This window comes from Ostrea edulis, chromosome 1 (genome assembly GCF_947568905.1).
Source record: "Ostrea edulis chromosome 1, xbOstEdul1.1, whole genome shotgun sequence".
Lineage (NCBI taxonomy): Eukaryota > Metazoa > Mollusca > Bivalvia > Ostreida > Ostreidae > Ostrea > Ostrea edulis.
Window position 1 is genome coordinate 41,635,398 of NC_079164.1, and position 27,035 is coordinate 41,662,432.

At 34.6% G+C, this 27,035-nt stretch overlaps 1 protein-coding gene across 1 annotated transcript; it reads left to right on the forward strand.

The window, feature by feature from the left end:
- The first annotated feature begins 1,655 nt into the window (after positions 1 to 1,655).
- LOC125655850 (excitatory amino acid transporter 2-like) lies at positions 1,656 to 25,502 on the forward strand. Its single transcript, XM_048886384.2, has 11 exons — positions 1,656 to 1,867; positions 2,755 to 2,829; positions 3,094 to 3,216; positions 4,050 to 4,143; positions 13,070 to 13,112; positions 13,768 to 13,870; positions 17,930 to 18,056; positions 18,167 to 18,400; positions 18,651 to 18,845; positions 22,413 to 22,547; positions 24,923 to 25,502. The coding sequence occupies exons 1-11, from the start codon at positions 1,717 to 1,719 to the stop codon at positions 25,098 to 25,100; spliced, it is 1,458 nt and encodes a 485-aa protein (XP_048742341.2). The 5' UTR covers positions 1,656 to 1,716; the 3' UTR covers positions 25,101 to 25,502.
- The last annotated feature ends 1,533 nt before the right edge of the window (positions 25,503 to 27,035 follow it).

Below are 27,035 nucleotides of genomic sequence, written 5' to 3' on the forward strand. Positions count from 1 at the left end.
GAAAAACCTAATCACATAGAAATACCGGTGTTCGTGCGTCCGTCCGTCCACTTCACTTTGTAGCCGCAACTCCTCAGAAACCGCTCAACGGATTTTATTCATATTTCGTAGGATTGTTAGTCACCATGTGTAGTTGATCATATTACGCCGCCATTTTGATTCGACAATGTTTACAGGAGTTATGGGACTTTTGTGAATTTGTACATGCTACACTATAGGGACGCTTTGTGGACACAACTCCCCAGAAACCGCTCAACGGATTAGTCACCATGTGTAGGTGTTAATCATAAAATACGCCGTCATTTGACAAATTTTACAGGAGTTATGGGACTTTGTTGAATTTGTACATGCTACACTATAGGAACACTTTGTGGTCGCAACTCCTCAGAAACCGCTCAACGGATTTTGTTCATATTTTGTAGGATTGGTAGTCACCATATGTAGTTGATCATATTCTACCACAATTTAGATTTTACAAATTTTACAGGAGTTAAGGGACTTTTGTGCTTCAATTTTTTTTGCGGCGGCGGGGGACGTACATGTACGGCTACCCGTAGCAATCTTGTTTATATACGGTTTATGTAATAGTGTGATAATATATGTCATGGTATGTGCATATGAATTATTTATATGAATTATTACTTGTGAATGCATTGATATAGATTATGAAAGGTGAAGATAACGAACATTGGTCAATCTCATAACTCCTATAAGGAATACAAGGAGTTGGGCAAAAACGGATCCCTGGACACACTAGAGATGAGATCAGGTAGGGAATCACATGAGGGAAAGCGAAGGGATCCCTTCATAGCTTCATTGTTTTGCAATTAACCAGAGGAGAGAGATAGATAGATAAAGAGAGAGAGAAATTAAAAAAAAATTAGGTTTTGTAGATCATTATTCTTTACCAAATGATGCACTTGTATATAATGTAATACTTCGATATATTGCACATTTTATGTTGTGACTGTTTTTATGCCCCGGAGATCGAAGATCAGGATGGATGATAATTTGTCAGTTTGGGGCGTCTGTCTATAATTGTCTGTCCACCACTAAAAAGTGGGTCACATTATACTTGGTGGATTGAAACATGACGAAAGAAGGGATTGTCACGTGCCCAGATGCCACATTTAGTAGACACTCGGAGTTTAGTATTTCTTTGATTAAGGACATAGAATACCTAAAGATATTTGTTGTATAGAATTTCGTTAAACTAGTTGTAAATGTTTTAATGTTGCTAAAAAACCATATTTACCACATATATTTCCCTATGAAACCACCTTCATTTTTGCATTATTCACAAATCTTTACTTGAAAATTTAATGAAAAAACACAAAAATTGAAATCCTTGAAAAATATATTTTGATCGGTGTATTTCATGTATTAATGACCCATTTATATTGTTGTTAGATAAGAGAAAATCCCATGCAAACACAGTAAAATCCTACTTCAATGAATGCGACCAAAATCTTGGGTGTCCTATGACCTTAAAACCGTGTCACTTCTATCTCATCTTTAAGAGATAGCAAAACAAGCTTTCGTCTTCATAAAAAAAGGGACGGGAACATGAAGCCGCCTGTGGTATGTACTTAATGTGTAGAAACTACTACATGCTCTATCTTAGACATAGAGAAACACCGAGAAGCTGTCTCCGCGCATCCATCAACTGCCCGAGTTACGTATGCATGTGCATACTCGATCGGGTTGCTGTTCAACATGTCCGACAAAACCGCCAAGGAATCCCTGCCCAGCTGTTTGCGAGTAAATGCACTCCTCATCTTTGTTCTGCTGGGGATAGGGGTGGGACTCGCGCTTGGATTTGGTCTACGAAAAATTCAACCCTCGGAGGAGGCCATTATGTGGATAGGTATGTACATATACATTCTAACTTGCATGCAAAATCCCCGCTGTGAACATAAAATAGGAAGGGGAGATTTTCTATGTACATGTGTGTATGACAGACTGTGAGAGTGTATAGCTGTACCGTATCAAATATAAAACAGGACTAGTGTGTCATACAAACAAAAAAGAAACGTGTATCGGAATGAAAAGCAGGCCTTTAAAATTTCATGAACACACCTTCAAACTATATACTCGGCAAAACTGTTAGGATAATTTAATTTTGAAATAATGTATTGAAGATATAGAAACAAGAATGTAATTCGTTATGGTGGTGATTTTTTGACCACAGAAATTTGAAATCAAAATTTTAAAAAGTTACAGTCGTACTATTAATTTGATACTTTATGGGCGCAACCGGGTACTTTATTCTCTAACTGCCAAATTTCTCACGTTCAGTCGGATGATGCGGAAAAAATGTTGAGAGAATTGGGAACTGTAGATGGTATCTTATTTGAATTGCATCTTTTCATGAATTCACTTTTGAAATGCAAATAATCGTCGTTTCAGGTTATCGTAAGGTAGGAATGCAATTACATATGTAATTGTGTTGGAGTAAATTGGCCAAGTCGCCTTTATTCACAACGCATTCTAAATACTGCCCATAAGTATGCAATTTAAATTAATAAATGACCCATTGCTTTTTCTGAAAAGTCGCACTGAATAAGTGTAAGGTGCACCGATACACTACAGATGGCAAATAATTTCTATCAATATTATGTCAGCCGCTGTAAATACGTTTTTATTAGAAAATTAAGTAATTATATATTTGAAAATAACTTGATGTAAACGCGATATCTGTATATTGCCGCTGTATTTCATTATTAACACCATAATTCGGCGTCATTTTTCAAGGTCTGCCGGGTGAGGTATATATGAGGCTACTGAAGATGACCATCCTGCCTTTAATCGTATCAACCATCATTACAGGTAATTAACGTCACAACATATAAATGCAAACGAAATTAGATACGCAACACTGGATATGAATTCTTCGAATTTGACTACATTAGATATTTATGTTCTGCACAATTTCACGACATATGTGTAGAAGTACATATGAATTTACATCACAGACAATTATATCAATTGGAATCGAATTTACTATGAAAGAAGAAATTTGTCTCCATGCGATATAATTACCTGTGATTTTTAAACTCGGCACCACATGTTAAAAAAACGAGAATGTTTTAGGTACGGCCTCCATTGATCCCGGGTCGAACGGCCGCATCACCAGCATCAGCTTCCTCTTCATCCTCATCGCGAACAGTTTTGGCGCCATTCTAGGAATCGTCATGTACTTCATTTTTAAACCAGGTAAATGTTTCACGGTATGAAATATTGTCAGGTAAATGTTTCACGGTATGAAATATTGTCAGGTAAATGTTTCACGGTATGAAATATTTTCAGGTAAATGTTTGTCAGGTAAATGTTTCACGGTTTGAAATATTGTCAGGTAAATGTTTCACAGTATGAAATATTGTCAGGGAAATGTTTCACGGTATGAAATATTGTCAGGTAAATGTTTCACGGTATGAAATATTGTTCAATGAATTGTAAACCAGGTAAATGTTTCACGGTATGAAATATTGTCAGGTAAATGTTTCACGGTATGAAATATTGTCAGGTAAATGTTTCACGGTATGAAATATTGTTCAATGAATTGTAAACCAGGTAAATGTTTCACGGTATGAAATATTGTCAGGTAAATGTTTCACGGTATGAAATATTGTCCAATGAATTGTATACGTTTGAAAGAGAGTCGGCACAGTCTATTGGAATTTACCGGTATAGATTTTTTTTTAAAAAGTAGTGTCTCTGAATATACATTTACCAAAGTGAGATATTAGGACAGATTTAGATAAAGTTGCCTTTAATGTTAATGAATTATGAAGAAAAATATCAAATTATGGGAACATGTAAGTGAAATTATAATTTCCAGTATAACTGAAAAGAATATTAAGACTTTTTATTTCCAAAATCATTTATACAAAAGTCATAGCGGTATGTTGAGTTTTATGTAGACAATTTTATTTATTTCAGATATTAAGATATCATTACTACCATTTGTTTCGTGATTGCATACATGTATTATATTGTCAACAAAGATTGAATTTTAAATCTTAAACTTGTATGAATACCTTTAACAGGAGTGGGTGTGGTAAGTGATGTATCTCCGGAGGAAACTATATCAGTAACCACGACAAAAGTGGAAACAAGTGACATGTTTGCTGACATGATAAGGTTTGATTTGAATAATATAATCCAAAAGTGTTTTTTATATTTATAAAGTCACACATCTAAATGGTTAATTAAAGATATTTACAATGATTAATAAAACAATTAAATATAAGGTTTATTAGATAATCAAATACCATACAAGACGAAATACACGCACAGTGAATCTTGTCTTATCAAGATGTTGTGCAACCTGATATGTTGTTTAAACGGTACACCTATTTTTGGAATCGACATGTAATTACATATAATCTGTATGTTGGATATTGTCTAATTCATTTTCCCATGCACAATCTTGTTTGGATGACACGAGTTTCACGGTACTGTAATTAATTATCAGGTGTAGAACTCCAGACTGAAGTAACAGTGTTTTGTAGATGGTCTGTTATAGGTAATCAGCGGTTTTTACCGTACAGTAAAACTGATATCTTCTGTGGTTGTCCACTTTTTGTGGACAAGAAAAATCCGCAAAATTTACAATTTATATATATATATATATATATATATATATATATATATATATATATATATATATATAGGTATATATAAATATAATGCAATCGCAGAAATTTCAAACGCAGACTTTGATTTGCAACCATTTAGGGATAAAATCAGATCGGTAAAGTTGGCTACTAGTAACCAGCTACTAGTAACTGGCTACTTAAAAAGAGAAAAGTTGGCTACTAGTAGCCAGCTACTTGAACCAGGAAAAGTTACCTACTAGTAGCCAGTTACTAGTAGCCAGCTACTAAAAGTAAGAAAAGTTAGCAACTCGTAGCCAGCTACTACAAAATATAAAAGTTATAATTACTGATAGCTCGCTACCAGATAAAGGTTAATGAGTTTGAAAATTATTATCTATCAGATTTTTTTCTAAAGAGGACGAGGAGTCGTATGAAATTTCATGCTCAATTATCCCCAATTACATAACGTTGCAATGCAAAATACGAATAAACTTTTTCAACTGAGTGTTTACTTTAAAAGTGATACGGATTGAATTCAGACCTTCAATCATTTGATATACCATCCATTTTGAGATATCTGCTACTTTTACAATTTGATTCGAGTTACCCTGAAATTTCAACATAAGTGTGAATACCGTAAGAAACTTTATGTTTGACTTTATATTTGTATTAGATATCTGACGAATTTACGACTATACATATGGCAAGAAGTGATAGATGGTGTTTTGGTACGCCACGAATTTTCAGATATCGCTCTTTAGGAAATCAGTTACTTATACATTTTGATTACCGGTACAATGAAATTTCAAGATCCGTGTGAATACCATAAGGAATTCCGTGTTTATATCATATATTTAACTAACTTACAACGATACGTATGGCGAGTAGTGATATTGGGTATCGTGATATGTCATCAATTTTCAGATATCATGCTTAAGGAAGTCAGCTACAAATACCTTTTGATGGCAGGTAAACTGAAATTTCAAGTTTTTCGCAAATATCTTAAGGAACTCTGAGTTCGTATTAGATATCTGACTAATTTACAACTATCAAAGTGACCAGGAGTGATATTAGATATCTTGACATGCCATAAATTTCCAGATATCAAGCTTAAAGAAGTCAGCTACTTATACCTTTTGATTCCTGGTATCCTGAAATTTCAAGTTTTTTCAAAATATCTTAAAGAACTCTGTATTTGTATTAGATATCTGACTAATTTACAACTATCTACGTGAAGAAGTATGATATTAGGTATCTTGATATGCCAACAATTTTCGGATATCATACTTAACGAAGTAAGCTACTTATACCTTTTGATTCCAGGTAACCTGAAATTTCAAGTTTTTCATAAATATCTTAAAGAACTCCTTGTTTGTATTAGATATCTGACTAATTTACAATTATCGAAGTGAAGAAGAGTGATATTAGGTATCTTGACATGCCATAAGTTTCCAGATATCACCCTTAAGGAAGTCAGCTACTTATACCTTTTGATTCCAGGTAACCTGAAATTTCAAGTTTTTCATAAATATCTTAAAGAACTCTGTGTTTGTATTAGATATCTGACTAGTTAACAACCATCCATGTGAAGTGGAGTGGTACTAGGTATTTTGACATGCCATAAATTTCCAGATATCACGCTTAAAGAAGTCAGCTACTTATACCTTTTGATTCCTGGTATCCTGAAATTTCAAGTTTTTTCAAAATATCTTAAAGAACTCTGTATTTGTATTAGATATCTGACTAATTTACAACTATCTACGTGAAGAAGTATGATATTAGGTATCTTGATATGCCAACAATTTTCGGATATCATACTTAACGAAGTAAGCTACTTATACCTTTTGATTGCAAGTCACATGAAATTTGAAGTTTTCTACCAATATTTTAAAGAACTCTGTGTTTGTATTAGATATCTGACTAGTTAACAACTATCCATGTGAAGTGGAGTGGTACTAGGTATATTGATATGCCATCAATTTTCAGATATCATGCTTAAGGAGGTCAGCTACTTATACCATTTGATTCCTGGTAACCTGAAATTTCAAGTTTTTCATAAATATCTTAAAGAACTTTGAGTTTGTATTAGATATCTGACTAATTTACAACTATCCATGTGACGTGGAATAGTATTAGGTATCTTGATATGCCATCATTTTTCAGATATCACCCTTAAGGAAGTCAGCTACTTATACCTTTTGATTGCAGGTAACCTGAAATTTCAAGTTTTTCATAAATATCTTAAAGAACTCCTTGTTTGCATTAGATATCTGACTAATTTACAACTATTCATGTGAAGTAGAGTGGTATTAGGTATCTTGATATGCCATCAATTTTCAGATATCACCCTTAAGGAAGTCAGCTACTTATACCTTTTGATTGCAAGTCACATGAAATTTGAAGTTTTCTACCAATATTTTAAGGAACTCCTTGTTTGTATTAGATATCTGACTAATTTACAATTATCAAAGTGAAGAAGAGTGATATTAGGTATCTTGATATGCCATAAGTTTCCAGATATCACCCTTAAGGAAGTCAGCTACTTATACCTTTTGATTCCTGGTAACCTGAAATTTCAAGTTTTTCATAAATATCTTAAAGAACTCTGTGTTTGTATTAGATATCTGACTAGTTAAAAACTATCCATGTGAAGTGGAGTGGTAGTAGGTATCTTGATATGCCATCCGTTTTCAGATATCACCCTTAAGGAAGTCAGCTACTTATACCTTTTGATTGCAGGTAACCTGAAAATTAAAGTTTTTAGAAAATATTTTAAGGAACTCGGTCTTTGTTTTAAATATCTGGTTAATTTACCAATGCACATATGACAAAATCTGATATTAGGTATCTTGATATGTCATCAATTTTCAGATATCACCCTTAAGGAAGTCAGCTACTTATACCTTTTGATTGCAAGTCACATGAAATTTGAAGTTTTCTACCAATATTTTAAAGAACTCTGTGTTTGTATTAGATATCTGACTAGTTAACAACTATCCATGTGAAGTGGAGTGGTACTACGTATATTGACATGCCATCAATTTTTAGATATCATGCTTAAGGAGGTCAGCTACTTATACCATTTGATTCCTGGTAACCTGAAATTTCAAGTTTTTCATAAATATCTTAAAGAACTTTGAGTTTGTATTAGATATCTGACTAATTTACAACTATCCATGTGACGTGGAATAGTATTAGGTATCTTGATATGCCATCATTTTTCAGATATCACCCTTAAGGAAGTCAGCTACTTATACCTTTTGATTGCTGGTAACCTGAAAATTAAAGTTTTTAGAAAATATTTTAAGGAATTCCGTCTTTGTTTTAAATATCTGGTTATTTTACCAATGCACATATGACAAAATCTGATATTAGGTATCTTGATATGCCATCAATTTTCGGATATCATACTTAACGAAGACAGCTACTTATACCTTTTGATTCCAGGTAACCTGAAATTTCAAGTTTTTCATAAATATCTTAAAGAACTCCTTGTTTGCATTAGATATCTGACTAATTTACAACTATCCATGTGAAGTGGAGTGGTATTAGGTATCTTGATATGCCATCAATTTTCAGATATCACCCTTAAGGAAGTCAGCTACTTATACCTTTTGATTGCAAGTCACATGAAATTTCAAGTTTTCTACCAATATTTTAAGGAACTCCTTGTTTGTATTAGATGTCTGACTAATTTACAATTATCAAAGTGAAGAAGAGTGATATTACGTATCTTGACATGCCATAAGTTTCCAGATATCACCCTTAAGGAAGTCAGCTACTTATACATTTTGATTCCAGGTAGCCTGAAATTTCAAGTTTTTAATAAATATCTTAAAGAACTCTGTGTTTGTATTAGATATCTGATTAGTTAACAACTATCCATGTGAAGTGGAGTGGTACTAGGTATATTGACATGCCATCAATTTTTAGATATCATGCTTAAGGAGGTCAGCTACTTATACCTTTTGATTCCAGGTAACCTGAAATTTCAAATTTTTCATAAATATCTTAAAGAACTCCTTCTTTGTATTAGATATCTGACTAATTTACAATTATCAAAGTGAAGAAGAGTGATATTAGGTATCTTGATATGCCATAGCTTTCCAGATATCACGCTTAAGGAAGTCAGCTACTTATACCTTTTGATTCCAGGTAACCTGAAATTTCAAAGTTTTTATAAATATCTTAAAGAACTCCTTGTTTGTATTAGATATCTGACTAGTCTACAACTATGAATGTGAAGTGGAGTGGTATTAGGTATCTTGATATACAATTAATTTTCAAATATCACCCTTAAGGAAGTCAACTACTTATACTTTTTGATTCTAAGTAACCTGAAGTTTTCCGTAAATATCTTGAGGAACTCTGCATTTGTATTAGATATCTGACTAACTTACAACCATCCACGTGAAGAGGAGTGATATTAGGTATCTTGATACCTATTATCATACCTCTTCACGTGGATAGTAGTTTACTAGTCAGATATCTAACAGAAACATAGAGTTCCTTAAGCTATATACAAAACACTTAAAATTTCAGGATGTCTGGAATAAAAATGTGTAAGTAGCTGACTTCGTGGAACGTGATATCTGAAAATTGATTGCATATCGAGACACTTCATATAAAGCCCTGTAATTTCGGGAAATATAAATTAGTCAGATATCTATTATATTTATCTGAAAATTGATGGTATATCAAGATACCTAATATCACTCCACTTCATATGGATAGTTGTAAATTAGTCAGATATCTAATACAAACAAGGAGTTCTTTAAGGTATTTATGAAAAACTTGAATTTCAGGTTACCTGGAATCAAAAGGCATAAGTAGCTGACTTCCTTAAGGGTGATATCTGAAAATTGATGGCATATCAAGATACCTAATAGCACTTCACTTCACATGGATAGTTGTAAACTAGTTAGATATCTAATACAAACAAGGAGTTCTTTAAGATATTTATGAAAAACTTGAAATTTCAGGATACCTGGAATCAAAAGGTATAAGTAGCTGACTTCCTGAAGGGTGATATTCGAAAATTGTTGGCATATCAAGATACCTAATATCATACTTCTTCAAGTAGATAGTTGTAAATTAGTCAGATATTTAGTACAAACACAGAGTTCCTTGAGATATTTATGAAAAACATGAAATTTCAGCTTACCAAGAATCAAAGGGTATAAGTAGCTGATTTCCTTAAGCGTGATATCTGGAAACTTATGGCATATCAAGATACCTAATATCACCCTTCTTCACTTTGATAATAGTAAATTAGTCAGATATCTAATACAAACAAGGAGTTCCTCAAAATATTGGTAGAAAACATGAAATTTCATGTTACCTGGAATCAAAAGGTATAAGTAGCTGACTTCCTTAAGCGTGATATTTGAAAATTGATGACAAATCAAGATACCTAATACCACTCCACTTCACATGGATAGTTGTAAATTAGTAAGATATCTAATACAAACACAGAGTTCTTTAAGATATTTATGAAAAACTTGAAATTTCAGGTTACCTGGAATCAAAAGGTATAAGTATCTGACTTCTTTAAGGGTGATATCTGGAAACTTATGGCATATCAAGATACCTAATATCACCCTTCTTCACTTTGGTAATAGTAAATTAGTCAGATATCTAATACAAACAAGGAGTTCCTTAGAATATTGGTAGAAAACTTGAAATTTCATGTTATTTGCAATCAAAAGGTATAAGTAGCTGACTTCCGTAAGGGTGATATCTGAAAATTGATGGCATATCAAGATACGTAATACCACTCCACTTCACATGGATAGGTGTAAATTAGTCAGATATTTAATGCAAACAAAGAGTTCTTTAAGATATTTATGAAAAACTTGAAATTTCAGGTTACCTGGAATCAAAAGGTATAAGTAGCTGTCTTCGTTAGGTATGATATCCCAAAATTGATGTCATATCAAGATACCTAATATCAGATTTTGTCATATGTGCATTGGTAAATAAACCAGACATTTAAAACAAAGACGGAGTTCCTTAAAATATTTTCTAAAAACTTTAATTTTCAGGTTACCAGCAATCAAAAGGTATAAGTAGCTGACTTCCTTAAGGGTGATATCTGAAAAATGATGGCATATCAAGATACCTAATACTATTCCACGTCACATGGATAGTTGTAAATTAGTCAGATATATAATACAAACTCAAAGTTCTTTAAGATATTTATGAAAAACTTGAAATTTCAGGTTACCTGGAATCAAAAGGTATAAGTAGCTTACTTCGTTAAGTATGATATCCGAAAATTGTTGGCATATCAAGATACCTAATATCATACTTCTTCACGTAGATAGTTGTAAATTAGTCAGATATCTAATACAAATACAGAGTTCTTTAAGATATTTATGAAAAAACTTGAAATTTCAGGTTACCTGGAATCAAAAGGTATAAGTAGCTGACTTCCATAAGCGTGATATCTGAAAATTGATGGCATATCAAGATACCTAATATCACTCCACTTCACATGGATAGTTGTAAATTAGTCAGATATCTATTACAAACAAGGAGTTCTTTAAGATATTTATGAAAAACTTGAAATTTCAGGTTAGCTGGAATCAAAAGGTATAAGTAGCTTACTTCGTTAAGTATGATATCCGAAAATTGTTGGCATATCAAGATACCTAATATCATACTTCTTCACGTAGATAGTTGTAAATTAGTCAGATATCTAATACAAATACAGAGTTCTTTAAGATATTTTGAAACACTTGAAATTTCAGGATACCAGGAATCAAAAGGTATAAGTAGCTGACTTCTTTAAGCGTGATATCTGGAAATTTATGGCATGTCAAAATACCTAGTACCACTCCACTTCACATGGATGGTTGTTAACTAGTCAGATATCTAATACAAACACAGAGTTCTTTAAGATATTTATGAAAAACTTGAAATTTCAGGTTACCTGGAATCAAAAGGTATAAGTAGCTGACTTCCTTAAGGGTGATATCTGGAAACTTATGGCATGTCAAGATACCTAATATCACTCTTCTTCACTTCGATAATTGTAAATTAGTCAGATATCTAATACAAACAAGGAGTTCTTTAAGATATTTATGAAAAACTTGAAATTTCAGGTTGGCTGGAATCAAAAGGTACAAGTAGCTTACTTCGTTAAGTATGATATCCGAAAATTGTTGGCATATCAAGATACCTAATATCATACTTCTTCACGTAGATAGTTGTAAATTAGTCAGATATCTAATACAAATACAGAGTTCTTTAAGATATTTTGAAAAAACTTGAAATTTCAGGATACCAGGAATCAAAAGGTATAAGTAGCTGACTTCTTTAAGCGTGATATCTGGAAATTTATGGCATGTCAAGATATCTAATATCACTCCTGGTCACTTTGATAGTTGTAAATTAGTCAGATATCTAATACGAACTCAGAGTTCCTTAAGATATTTGCGAAAAACTTGAAATTTCAGTTTACCTGCCATCAAAAGGTATTTGTAGCTGACTTCCTTAAGCATGATATCTGAAAATTGATGACATATCACGATACCCAATATCACTACTCGCCATACGTATCGTTGTAAGTTAGTTAAATATATGATATAAACACGGAATTCCTTATGGTATTCACACGGATCTTGAAATTTCATTGTACCGGTAATCAAAATGTATAAGTAACTGATTTCCTAAAGAGCGATATCTGAAAATTCGTGGCGTACCAAAACACCATCTATCACTTCTTGCCATATGTATAGTCGTAAATTCGTCAGATATCTAATACAAATATAAAGTCAAACATAAAGTTTCTTACGGTATTCACACTTATGTTGAAATTTCAGGGTAACTCGAATCAAATTGTAAAAGTAGCAGATATCTCAAAATGGATGGTATATCAAATGATTGAAGGTCTGAATTCAATCCGTATCACTTTTAAAGTAAACACTCAGTTGAAAAAGTTTATTCGTATTTTGCATTGCAACGTTATGTAATTGGGGATAATTGAGCATGAAATTTCATACGACTCCTCGTCCTCTTTAGAAAAAAATCTGATAGATAATAATTTTCAAACTCATTAACCTTTATCTGGTAGCGAGCTATCAGTAATTATAACTTTTATATTTTGTAGTAGCTGGCTACGAGTTGCTAACTTTTCTTACTTTTAGTAGCTGGCTACTAGTAACTGGCTACTAGTAGGTAACTTTTCCTGGTTCAAGTAGCTGGCTACTAGTAGCCAACTTTTCTCTTTTTAAGTAGCCAGTTACTAGTAGCTGGTTACTAGTAGCCAACTTTACCGATCTGATAAAATCGCAAAATAAAATTCCAACTGCAAAAAACCTATTGTACGGTATTTGGAACTTTGAACTTTGAACCTAAATCCACCCAGATTTGAATACTTGAGATATGAATTCTGTTAGTAAGACATTTGCACACTGGATTTTTTAATTGAAGGTGTTTTGTTGTGTATATTACTTTACTTTCAGGAACCTCTTCCCAGACAATATGATAACGGCATGCTTTCAGAAGGTAACACTAGAAATGAGTTGCAATTCTGTTTAGATATTTTGAAGCTTATACATTTCTTTGACGGAAATATTGACTGTCTATTTTAGCCGTGGGCACTCTGGAGCGCCACAGGACCATTCGGACTATAGGCACTGTCCACATTTGTCTTTCACTCTAGTTATTGCGTTTTTCTGGAATCTCTTTTGTCCTATTGAAAAACCTCTTCGTCAGATGTGCAGGTCGCCGTAGACTAAGGGTTGGGGCGCTCGCTTCGCAACTGGGAGGTCTCGGATTACCGATCCAGGTGGGGCCCCGTTCAAAACTATAAAAGTTAATTTAGTTAGTAACTAGTCTCAGGACATTACTAACGAAGGTCCTGTGTCGCAGTAGGCGTTGGCACAACAGAGAACCCTCGTTCACTGCTACAGGCCTTAACGTCTTGAATAGGTCAACATTTGTGACCTTTCACCTACAGTTGGTGACGTCTCTATAGAAGTAATTATCATAACATTCTCGAATGGGACGTAAGACAAGAAACGAACCTTCAGATTTTTACAGACCCGAATAGGATTTGAAGCAATCACTTTAAATAGGGGCTACACACGCATGCGCACAAACACTTCCCTGATAAACGTTTATACCTTGCGATAGTTACAAACCACGTGTTTCTCCACAGACACAGACAATGACCCGTACAACGACAACAAAATCAGAGCTCAACATCACCACTGTAACCAAAAGCAAGGAGACTACATCAGCCAGCGGAGTTAATATATTAGGTGATGTAGCAGTTTCTGCATGGCATTTATATAAAAGTAAAGGAGTTATTCGTAAGACAAGTTTTTAGCTCTTTTGAGCTTTTCAGATCACATTTTGTCTGGCGTCCGTCTGTCTGTGTAAACATTTAACATTTTTGACTTCTTCTCTTGAACCAATGGACCATTTTCAACTAACATTCTCACAAAGCATCCTTGGTTGAAGGGGATTCATTATGTTTAAATGAAAAGCCACGCCCTCTTTTAAGGGAAGATAATTAAAAAATTGTGAATTTTGGTGGGGGTCATCATAAAATCTTCTCTAGAACCACAAAGCCAAAATAGACGAAACTGATTTGAAAGCATGCAAATTTAGATTTTACAAGTGAATTTATAGAGTAAATATTTAAAAGACCCCAACAAGGTCACGATTAGTCATATCAATATGCATGCAAGCATCCTTAGGTCGTACAGATTCAAGTTTGTTCAAATACTATAGGAAGACATCTTTCAAAATATTTCTAAAATAGCAGGGCTATGATAAATCATTTCTCACGTAGTGCAGTTGAAGTCATGCCCCCAGGTTGGTTGTTTGTATATTGTTTAACGATACTCTCGAGAATTTTTCACTCATATGGAGACGTCACCACTGCCGGTGAAGTGCTGCAAAATTTAGGCTTATGCTCGGCACTTACGGCCTTTGAGCAGGGAGGGGTCTTCATCGTACCACACTTGGTGTGACACCGGACTTCGGTTTTTGCGATCTCATCTGAAGGACCACCCCATTTAGTCGCCTCTTACGACAAGCAAGGGGTACTGAGGACCTATTCTAACCCGGATCCTCACGGGAGTTATACCCCCAGGAGGTAAAAGTGGGGCCACAATAGGAGATCAAAGTTATACGGGGAAAATCTTTTGAAAGCCTTCTTCACAAGAACAACAAGGCCATGTTTAGTTCTTAGCTCACCCGAGCCGAAAGCTCAAGTGATATTTCCTGATCAAAATTTGGCCGACGTATGTTGTCGTCAGCGTTAACTTTTCACATTTTCTTCTCCACAACCACTTGGTCAATGTCATTGAAACTTGGCACAAATCATTCTTGGGTAAAAACGAAGATTTAAGTTTGATCAACTGAAGGGTCACGCCCCGTTCAAATGGGAGATAGTCAAGAAAAGACAAAATCAGGTAGAGTCATCTAAAAATCTTCTCAAGAACCACTGGTCAGAAAATTTGAAATTTACATGAAAGCTTCCCTAAATAGTGTAGATGCAAGCTTGTTCAAATTATGGTCCCCATTGGTAGGGTGGGGGAAACAATAGGGGGATCAAAGATTTACATGGTAATATACATGTATAGGGAAAATCTTTAGAAATCTTCTCAAGAACCACTGGACCAGAAAAGTTCAATTCTACTTGAAATCTTCCTAACATAGACTAGATTGAAATATGTTAAAATCATAGTCCCCGGGTATAGTTCGAGACCACAATAGGGAATTAAATTTTTACGTGCTGGTATATAGGAAAAGTCACAAGAAGCACTGGGCCAAGAAAGTTGAAATATACATGAAAGCTTCCTGGCATAGAGTGGATCAAGTTTGTTCAAATCATGCATGGTCCCCAGGGGTAGGATGGGACCACAATAAGGGATCAAAGTTTTATATGCGAATGTATGTAAATAATCTTTAAAACTCTTCCTTTCAAGAAGCACTGAGCCAGAAAAGTGTACATTTACCTGAAAGCTTCCTGACATAGAGTAGATGCACGTTTGTTCATATGATGGTCCCCGGGGGTAGGGTGTGGCTACAATGGGGTATCAAATTTTTTCTTGGGAATATACAGGAAATTAAATAAAACAAATTCTTTTCAAACGTAGCAGGGCCACACACTTAATCAAGTCCAAATGTAAATGTTCCCAAGTTGTGTGGATTTATTTTTTATGCCCCTGCGACTATAGTTGGAGATATATTATATTGCCCGGTCTGTCTGAAACTTTAACCCTGCTCATATCTTTTGAGTGGTAAGTGATATGGCTTTCATATTTCACATGCGTATTCAGTGTGACATGATCATTTCTTTGGTGCTAAAGTATTTAAACTTGTGACCTTGACCTTGGAGTTTGACCTACTTTAAAGAAACTTAACCTGTTCGATATCTCCTGAACTATTTAAGTGCTTTCATGATTTTGATAACGATTCTTTATGGTATGGCTTTACACTTCATACATGACTACCTAGTGATTTTGACCTTGGAGTTTGACCAAAATTTCAAAATTTTAACCCTACTCATAACATTTAATTAGAGCATGATAGGGTTCTCAAATGTTATATATTCATTCCTTGTGACAAAACCAACACTAACCTTGAAGTTTGACCAACTTAAAGAAAACGTAATGTATTCAATATTTCCTGAACTATTGGGACTGTCATATATTGTGTATAAGTTCTTTATGTTAATAATTTCATGTGATGGAAAGGTGTTTGACATTGTGACCTTGACCATGGAGTTTAACTTATTTGAAAAAAAACCCCAACAACCTGACATATTCTATATCTCCTGAACCATTTAAGGTAGAACTTTCATATTTTGTATATAGATTTCTTATTGCAAGTCCGTTCATTTGGTACCATGATGTTTGACCTTATGATCTTGGAATATTACCTATCTATAAGACAACATAACCTATTTAATATCTCCTGAAGGGCTTTCGCATATTGTGAATTGATTCTTTATGGCAAGACTTTGCGATACCATAGTGTTTGACCTTGTGATTAAAATATGACCTACTTTAAAACAAATCTTACCTATTCAATAACTCCTGAACAATTTAAAGTAGAAATTTTATATTTTGTATATATATTTCTTATGGCAATATCTTTCATATCATACATGATCTGTGTGACCATGACCTTTTCCCAGAACAGCAAGGTCATGTTAGACATATTGGTGTTGAGGTACCCCATGTTGTGTGAATTCATGTTCAATTATATCAAGACCCTTTGAATTTTTCTCATGGGAATAAAGATTGAAAAAAAAAAATCTTTTAAAAATCCCAACAGCTGAACAAGAGCAACACTACGGCGACTGAGGTGAGCGATGTGGTCCATGGGCCTCTTGTATATGATATGCAAGCATGTACCGTCAGTTAGTACAGATTGAAATTTGTTAAAATCATGCCCCCCGGGAGTAGGGGTAGGCCACTATTGGGGAACAGCACGGCAATAATTGATCATATTAGTATGTAAGCACCCTAAGGTAGTAGAAACTCAAGTTATTAGCTTATTAGAGCTGAAAGCTCAAGTGAGCTTATTAGATGAAAGCTTTCTGATATAGTGTCAAAAATATTTAAAATCATGGCTCCCAGGGTGGAGTGGGAACACAATATGGGACCAAAGTTTTACATGGACATATATAGGGAAAAATCTTTTAAAATCTTCTTAAAAAGCAACAACAGGACAATGGCTAGTAGAATTAATATGCAAGCATCCACAGACAATGCAGATTCAAAGTTTGATTCAGTGCCAGGAACTTTGGGTAGAGATCGACACAGTAGGGAATCAAACTTTTAAATGGGAATACATAGGAGAAATGTTCTTCAGAACCACAATAGAATTATTATTTTGCAAAAATGACCAATGTGTGTGGATATAATTCATTCTTTCAAAGTATAGACCCAGGGGTTAGGGTTGGGCTAAAATCGGGGATCAAATATTTATAATGCATGAACATTTATAAAGAAAACAAAATTTCCTTCTCCGTCAGAACAATGTCCAATGTTCGTAATATTGATACTGAAACATCCCAATGTTGTGTTGATTCAGATACCTCGCAGAGTTAGGGTGGGACCAAAATATGAGATCACAATATTCCATGGGAATAAAGAAGGGAAAACATTTTAAAAATCTTCTGAAGAATTATGACTATTAAACGTCACTAAGGTGAGCGTTGTGGTCCATGGACCTATTGTTTATATACATACACGTGCTATATATTTTCGATATTTACTGTTTGATTTTAAATGTTTCTGTAGATTATTTACATAAATAATCATGAAATCAGTAGAATTGGGTTACCTTATTAAACACAGGCCTCATTGTTGTGTCGACTTTGTTTGGTATTGCCGCCAGCAAGCTAGGAAGTCTTGTCAAACCATTCTTGGATTTCTTTTCTGCCGTCTCTCATCTCGTGATAATGGCCTTGAACTGGATTATTGTGTAAGTGTATAGCATTTTCTTTTACTTTGCGAGTACATATTTCTATAGTTATTCTACAGCTAGTTTTGGAAATACCAACTCTTCCAACTAAGTCTTTGTATTCTATTCAGTACGACACCAGTTGGAGTAGCAAGCCTTATAGCCTCGGCCATCTTGAAAGTGACGAATCTGGAAGCCGTGTTTAACAGTTTAGGGATGTTCGTTCTCGCCCTTTCCGTTGGAATAGGTTTTTATCTCCTTGTGTTGGTGCCTTTGTTGTATTTCATCGTCACGAGGAACAGCCCGCTCTATTACATCGCAGTGTCACTGAGGGCTTGGATGACCGTGTTCTCTGTAGCGAGCTCGTTAGTTATTTTTCTGTGTTAATCAGAGTAAAAGATTTTTTAAAACGATATGAGCAAAATACTAGACATGTACAAATACTAGTTAGATAATGTCATTGGTAAGAAAAGTATTACTGATTTAAGAATCATGATTACTGCTGATGCAGGTAAATTCAAATTTCTATTTTTTTATATTACCGATTTGTTTCAATTCTAAAATGTTTGCTTCTATTCATATGTATTTTTTAGATTTATGATATTCTTTTGATAGAGCGATTGGAATGCCAGAACTCTTGAAGGTGGTGGAAAATAAGTTACACGTGGATAAGAGAATATCTCGGTACACCGTGCCCCTAGGAGTAGCTCTGACACGCGCTGGCAGCGCCCAGTTTATAACATTATCCTCTCTGTTCCTGATCAATTTAGAGGGCATCGTCCCTAACGCTGCTACAATTGTACTTGTCTGGTAGGTCAGATGTTAATTTTAATGCATATTCATAATGACTGACATGGATGAAAATATAAATATTAGCAATACTTGTAAATTCTTTTTAAATCCAATTGCATAGCTGGATACCTCAGCATGTTAACTTGTCGATAGCTGATCTGTAGATCGTGGGTTTGAATCTAGCAGAATTTTTATTTCTTCATATTACTTTCTATTAAAACTGCATTTTGAACTAAATACATTTTAATCCCCTCCAGAATGACTGAAAATTCAAGACACCATACTTGTCAAAAATTATAGTCCAGCAGAAGTGTTGCCATTTTTGGACAGGTCCAATTTCGATATGACAGGAATATTCGGAAGTATTTTTACTTTTTCAAGCAATACGAATTTCAATATGATTGTCATGATATTTGATAAGACAAACTTTAGTTTTTCTCTAAATGACCATGTCCCCATGTAAAGTACACATGTTCTTCCAGTGATTCCGCAGGAATGTTAAGCTACTTTTAAGGGTGATTTGAAGTTACCCGAGACAAAAGCAACTTAATCAAGAACAGAGCTCTCTATTTCCCAATTACCATCAATGTTCCTGTTGTTACTATTTGGAGTGATCTGATTTTTATATGGCCTCAATAGCTTTTGCTTGGCTGAAATTATTAAAATCAAGTGAGCGGTTCGGAATCGTCGAAGGTTTTTTTGTTTACAATTTGTATACGATACATGAATATGATACACTCAATAAAAGAGAACAGGTTTAGAAGTAAACAAAGAAGGAAATTATTCGCTATATTGTGTGCAAAGAAGTTTAAATGTTTGGAGGGAAACATCAAAATGTCCTTTCTCGTCAATTTGGTGATTTCTTGATTATCAATGAAAGGTGAAGGTAACGAACAGTGATCAACCTCATAACTCTTTCAAGCAATACAAAATAGAGAGATGGGCAAACACAGATCCCTGGATTTACCAGAGGTGGGATCAGGCGCCTACGAGGAGTAAACATCCCCTGTCGACCGTTCACACCCACCGCGAGTCCTATATCTTGATCAGGTAAATGGAGTTATCCGTAGTCAAAATTATTGTGCCAAGAACGTCCTAACAATCGGCATGAAACAAGTCAGACAGCATTTGATCCAATGATAGGTTGAACTGGCAAACTAGATTGTTATAGCAACCATAAAATTTGCGAAATGCTGACTTTAAACGAGACTGTTGAAACCCATGTAACATCAACTTGTTTGTCAGTAACCTGCCTCGATTTAAAAACTGACCATACGCAGAACAAGCTCTTGCATATCGAATCAGTAGATAGATAAAACACCATATACAGGCGATAATGGAATATTGCTACATAAATATGGGAAGTTGACGATGGAGAAGCTGAAATCATCACGTTTATCATAAAGTTGAGTTATTAAGTGTGCCGTTAATATAGATCTATTTCCAATAAACTATCTAAGTATGAAACAGAAGTGGATGACTCTGTGGTGTCTTTTATTTCGAGGTCATGAGGATATATCGAATCGACATATGAATGAAAATTAGCATTGAAGGCAAGAATTTTTTTCTTTTCACGTAGATGTTTTTGAATAAATTTTGCTTGATATGAATATGAAAACAGGTCAGCTAACAAAGGAGCACAATTCGTGTTCTGGAAATTCCAACAGACTCTTGGAAGACCTGATCACCAAAGACTACGAAGATATTGATAATGAGGAACTCCAGCATATTTGTAATTTTAACTTCAGAGTACTTGTGCGTTGAATCAGAGTGGTGTTTAACAAAGTACTATTTGGATGATTAATCATTAGATATGAATATTTGTGATTTCCATTTTTAATGAAGATACAACTGTCTATGATGTCAAAAAGTCTAGTCTTTAATTTATCGTGAGGAATTGTCGTGTAAAGTGTTGAAAAGTCATGATGTTATTGATTAGTGAAAGGCTTTGCGATTTTAAGTTTACTAAAAATTCTTTGGAATTTTTTGGTATCCACATTTGATTTACACCACTTCTGGCTTATGAAGTAGCCCAGTACGTTTGATGTTTCTCCTTCACAGCTTTTAGTATTTTCGTAAGGAGCAAAGATAGAGACTTGGTAGAACACTTACTGGATCCAGCAATGTATCTTTGTAAGGGTTTTTATGAAGTTTAGGAATCCATATAGGTACGGTAACTCATAATCAAACGACCCATTGACTGGGATATTAAATGTGTCTAAAACTGAAGCATGATGTTGAAGAATTTCATCTTTTGAAAGGACAGTTGGGTATGAGGTCGATTACCAAAAGTGGAAGTAATGCCAAGTTCGTTTAAAATACAGTTATAGCGATCGAAGCTCGCGTCGCTTCGTGACGCGACGAACTCGCTCCAATGATTACACATGTGAATCACGTGATTTTCTCTTCTTCAGCTGAAAAAAGATGAGCTTTACCCATAATGCTTCTGGAAAAATGTCGCCGTCACTGCGGTATACTTCACTGACAAACCTGTAATTAAAATAATTAGATTGTTTAGAAAGTACCATAAACGTTTTTAAATTCCAGACACAAGCTTTCCCACAGTTTCAAATGTTTTATTTTTGCTTGGTTTGAGAGAAGAAAAAACATTGCAGCTAATATGACGTCACAATTTGTAACTGTTTTCATCAAGCGTGTTATATTTCCCACGTTAAATGAAGAGGCGGATAAAAGTCGTGTTGAAAGATGTTAATGGACTTCGCTCGTCTCAACGGTCACACCGTACAACATATTAATAATGAGCCTTACAAACAAAGATAATGTTGTTACAAGCTTTGTCAGCTGGAACCAAAACACATTCATCATGTAACCTATCTAATTCTTTTATCACTTGATAAACACAGAAAGAAAGATGGTACGTACTTTTGTGTTGATGTGTCTAATGCGGGGTTCGTTGTGTTTACTGTTTTAATCAAATCAGTTGTCTATATTGTATTAGGATGTTGTTTGCCTTCGATTCTGTTTTCTTGTTACAGACTATTGATTAGAATTAGTTCACGATGTTCCTTGAAAGAGGATGCTTATAACTCTAGTTGTCTCCTATCTTTAAATGGCTTCTAATCGCCATTAGTTTTGTCTGTTACTGACTTTTAGTCATTGCTAGTTCTGTGTTTTGTCTGTCACAGGGCTTTATCACCATCAGTTCTGTGTTCATTTAATCACTATCAAATATGCGTTTGGCTGTTGTAGGCTTTTAATCACCATTAGATCTGTGTTTATCTTTTACAGGCTTTTAATCACCATTATATCTGTGTCTGTTACATGTTTTTAATCACCGTCAGATTTGCGTTTCAATGTTATAGGCTTTCACTGTCAGATCGGTGTTTGTCTGTTACATGTCTTTAATCACCGTCAGATCGGTGTTTGTCTGTTACATGCCTTTAATCACCGTCAGATCGGTGTTTGTCTGTTACATGCCTTTAATCACCGCCAGATCGGTGTTTGTCTGTTACATGCCTTTAATCACCGTCAGATCGGTGTTTGTCTGCTGCATGCCTTTAATACAGACCATTTTGTTTGTTACATACTTTTAATCATCGTCCTTTCTATGATTGTGCGTTGTAGGCTTTTGACCACCGTTAGTTCTCTGGCCATACCGTCCATTCCTTCAGCAGGCATCGTTACTGTGCTGATTATCTTATCCTCACTCAACATAAACATAACAAACATCGGCTTGTTGATGGCGCTTGAGTGGTATGAGTGAGTATCAATTTCACTTCATTAACTTGTTTGTTAAGGTCTGAGATCGAGCACGCAGGTATTGTAATGCATTTCAGACTTTCAGTCTTTTTTATGTAAAATGCATTAAAATATGTATATACGTTGTAGCAGTGTTAAATTGTAGCACATTATTCTAATATTCATACTAAAACTTCAACAGTGAAATCCTTAGTTTCAGTAATGGTGTTCATATTATGATAACCACAGAGTTTGAAAATGGCAAGGTAACGTCAATAGTTTAGCCGGTAAAGAATATAATTTTCGTATTTGATATATTTTAGCTGGAAAGTCAGGGAAGTATTGAAACATGTATGTTTTAACAGATAAATTGAACGTTCGCGAAAATTTTCGTATTGCTGATAAATCCAGTCAGGCAAGAAAAACATAACCTACGAAATATAAGTAATTTACAGTATTTTAATCTGTTTAGTATAGAGAGGCTCTTTTATGTTTGGGCTGCCAAGACTTATGGATCTTTATAAGTTTGAGTCCGAGATAAATGAGAGATAACCTTATTGTGTCGCTGATTTTAAAATAATACTCCGTAAATGTATGGCAAGATTATTACCATAGGGAGTTTTCTGCCTTCGGTAACCTGTTTCAACGAATTTCAGTGTATTAATTCCCTGATCTGTTCGCGATCTTAACAGTTAAGTTATATAGATTAAAAATTAGCAAAACGTAAATAATTAAAAGAAATTATATCTCTTATTAGCAAAACGTAAATAATTAAAAGAAATTATATCTCTTAATGTGCAATGCTTGTTTTCTATAACGTTTGCGCAGAATTGCAGTTTGTTCTCCACCGTGGGGAAATCAAGTGACGTAAGCGTCCGTCTGTCTCTACGTCTGTTTTTTCTGTCCGTAATATTGTTTTCCAAATGATATCTCAAAAGTCATCTGAGCATTAGCACTAACACGTCACATGAAGAGTATCACCAACGGTTGTTTGTTTCACGTCCCGTCGAGAATTTTTCACTCATATCGAGATATCTACCATTAACGAGTAACCCCAATTGCCACACTAGGTTGTATGCTATAAGAAATGCTTTTTGGATGAATTCTCAAATATCTATGAACTTTCACATAAAGAGTTGTTATCATTGAAGGACGACTTTTAATGATTTGATGTCAAATGGTCAGAACTCGAGAATACCAATTTACATTTTGTATGATCTGTTCAAATATCAACAATGATACTTGAGCTTTTGCACTGACACTCCACAAAAAGTCTAAGGTGATTTTGGATGAACTCCTCAGTCTTTATTCCTAAAGGTCAAGGTCTGCTCACCTGTTTACTGTCATCATCCGTCTGTCTTTCTGTCTGTACGTTTTTACACATCTTCGACTTCTTTTCCAGAACCAATTCACCGATTTCATCGAAACTTGTCTAAAATAAAGCATCATTGCATAAAGGGAATTTTGAATCATTTAGATAATGGGTTACACTCTTTTCAAAGGAGAGATAATTAAGAAATAGTAAAAATATGGTGGCAATTTTAAAAATCTTCCCCCAAAAACCACTTGCCCAGAAAAGACAAAACTTACATTGTATGTGGAAGCTTATATAATGAATGTAGATTCAAAATGTTCACATCATGGCCCCCGGGGATAGGGTGGATCAACAACTGATTCATATTTCACTAGGTTAGCTGGAATAGAAAATCAAAGTTTATATAGGAAATTTTAAAATAAATATTTTCAGGACTAGGGTGAGCAGGGCCACACTAAATCATATAAATATGCAAACTTTCTGAATTCAGGATGTTATGGACACGGGTTAGTGTGGGGCTAAAATCAAAGATGAAATTTTACATATCCTAAAAAAAAATCTTCTCCAGAACAGCAAGGTCATGTCATTCATATAACTAATGAGGATCCTCTTGTTTTATGGGTTCGAGATCAGTCACAACTTCATGGACCTAGATAGAGATCATAATATGGGGTCAACATATGTCATAGCACGAAAGTGTTGTGGTCCATGGACCTCTTGTTGGATTATTTCTTTGATAACTTTTGCGATTCAGCAATGGAACAACCGCGTAAGCAAAGTTTTTCAAATGTGTTTTCATTTTTTAAAAGTAAAAATGAACTTGAGGCGGGAATATAAATAAGCATAAGATCCAAATGGAGAGGAAATACAGCGTACATTTCGTGCAAATCAAACACATCGGTAACTAACACCTGGAGTATACTTTGTATTCCCGATATTGTCTATTTTGAAAATATTTTATGGTATCAAACATATTGTAATTAGACAAATTTCACCGAATATGTTCCACCAATATTTTAGAAATTAACAGGTTTCATGTTGCTTGGATATGTAATTATAAACTTAATTGCTATCTTTGTAGTGACAGAATAAGATCTACCAATAATGCCAATTCTATTGTTATGGGGGCAGTCATTGCAGACAAGTTCTGTAAGTCCCACCTACCTCCAATGGACTCGATGGCGGATGGCGAAATCAGAGAGGTGGACGTCATTCCGGAGGAAGATTTTCAAAAAAGTGGGTCAACAGAAAATGTCTGATTAACTTAATGTAACACATGTATCTTCAGGTTTCTGAAACCCGTCTGATATCATTATCCCTGACCCCTTGTGGATTTTCGATATTCGTAGTATGTGAAATATCATACAAGCATGTAAGGAATGTTTTAAAACCACGAGTACACAAACAATGCATTGTTACATAATTGATTCACTTGTAATGATAATTTTAGTTAAGATTAATTGCAGTTGCACAGATGCCATTGGATTTATCTCACAAAGTACTATTACATCTTGGTAGCTTTCTCAGAAAATCGTCCAGATTTATGAGATATGTGGAAATTAAATAAATTCTATTGAAGCCTTGTACAGTGCCCTATATAATATGACAATTTTAGTATTAAAATACTAATGAAAATTGAAATAAATAATTTCAGAATTTATTACCTATATCGTTGAATCCATTTATTAAAAATTTTGATGATCCTTCTCAAGGATATGACCCCATTTGGTTTTAATTTTTTTTGTTCCTTTGAGAGTTTTAAACTTATATTGCTCACCAGCTGTGGGTGGTATACCACAAATGTTGACATATGCATGACACTCGGGGATGCAGCGATAAAGGTTCTGCATCGTACCTGCCGTGACACGTCACTTCGGTTGTTTTCGTCAGACCAGCGACTCTTCCTTCTAAGTGAGGGTGAAGCGTAGCGGAATCATCCGAGGATTGCAGATTGCTTTTAAGTACCTGGCGTTTACCGAAGGAAGAGTCACTACCTCTTTAAAAAATATGGAAACTCACCTACAGCTGATTGCCTCTCCAATTGCGGAGAAAATTCCCGAAAGGGCTTTAAACTAACGTACATGTAACATGGGAGCATGGGATCGGCAGACGATTGATACAGACCAATTTATTTCATGCTTCTGTCCATGAAATCTATCAGCATAATCCAACCAACCTACACATTTACTTCTGAAAATTTCCATATTTAGTACATCTGTCGTTATGTCTAACATCCATGTACTTTCACAATATTAAAACAATTTCTTAGAATTTATGTACTTGTATTTCGGATAATAAGGAACGTAATATATATAAATCGCAAAACTTTTCCCCAATCAACAACATCAAAACGTATGACTCTTCAACACTTTACACGACCATGCCTCATGATGAATTAAAGACACGATTTTTTTGACATCATAGAAAGTTGCTTCTTCAACAAAAATGGAAATCGCAAATATTCCTATCTAGTGACCAGTCATCCAAATAATTACTTTTTTAAACGCCACTTTGATTCCACGCAGTTGAAGTTGAAATAAAAAATATGCTAGAGTTCCTCATTGACAATATCTTTGTGGTCTTTGGTGATCCCATGTGCACGAATTGTGCTCCTTCTGGTTCTATATTTATATGAAGCAGAATTTATTCAAAAACTTCTACGTGAGAAAAAATCTCTCGCTGTGGCCTTCAATTCGACATTTCGATATATCGATGGCGTTTTGTCTATTAACAATAATAATTTTCATTCATATATTGATTCGATATATCCCAGTCAACTCGAGTTAAAAGACATCACAGAGTCGTCCACTTCTGCTTCATACTTAGATATTTTATTGAAAGTAGATATTAACGGCAAACTAACATCTCACCTTAATGACAAACGGGGTGATTTCAGCTTCTCCATCGTCAGCTTCCCATATTTATGTAGCAATATTTCATTATCACCTGTATATGGTGTTTATATCTCTCAACTGACTCGATACGCAAGAGCTTGTCTTGATTATGGTCAGTTTTTAAATCGAAGCAGGCAGCTCGAAATAAAGGACACCACAGAGTCGTCCACTTCTGCTTCATACTTAGATATTTTATTGACAGTAGACATTAACGGCAAACTGACAACTAAACTGTATGACAAACGGGATGATTTCAGCTTCTCCATCGTCAACTTCCCATATTTATGTAGCAATATTCCA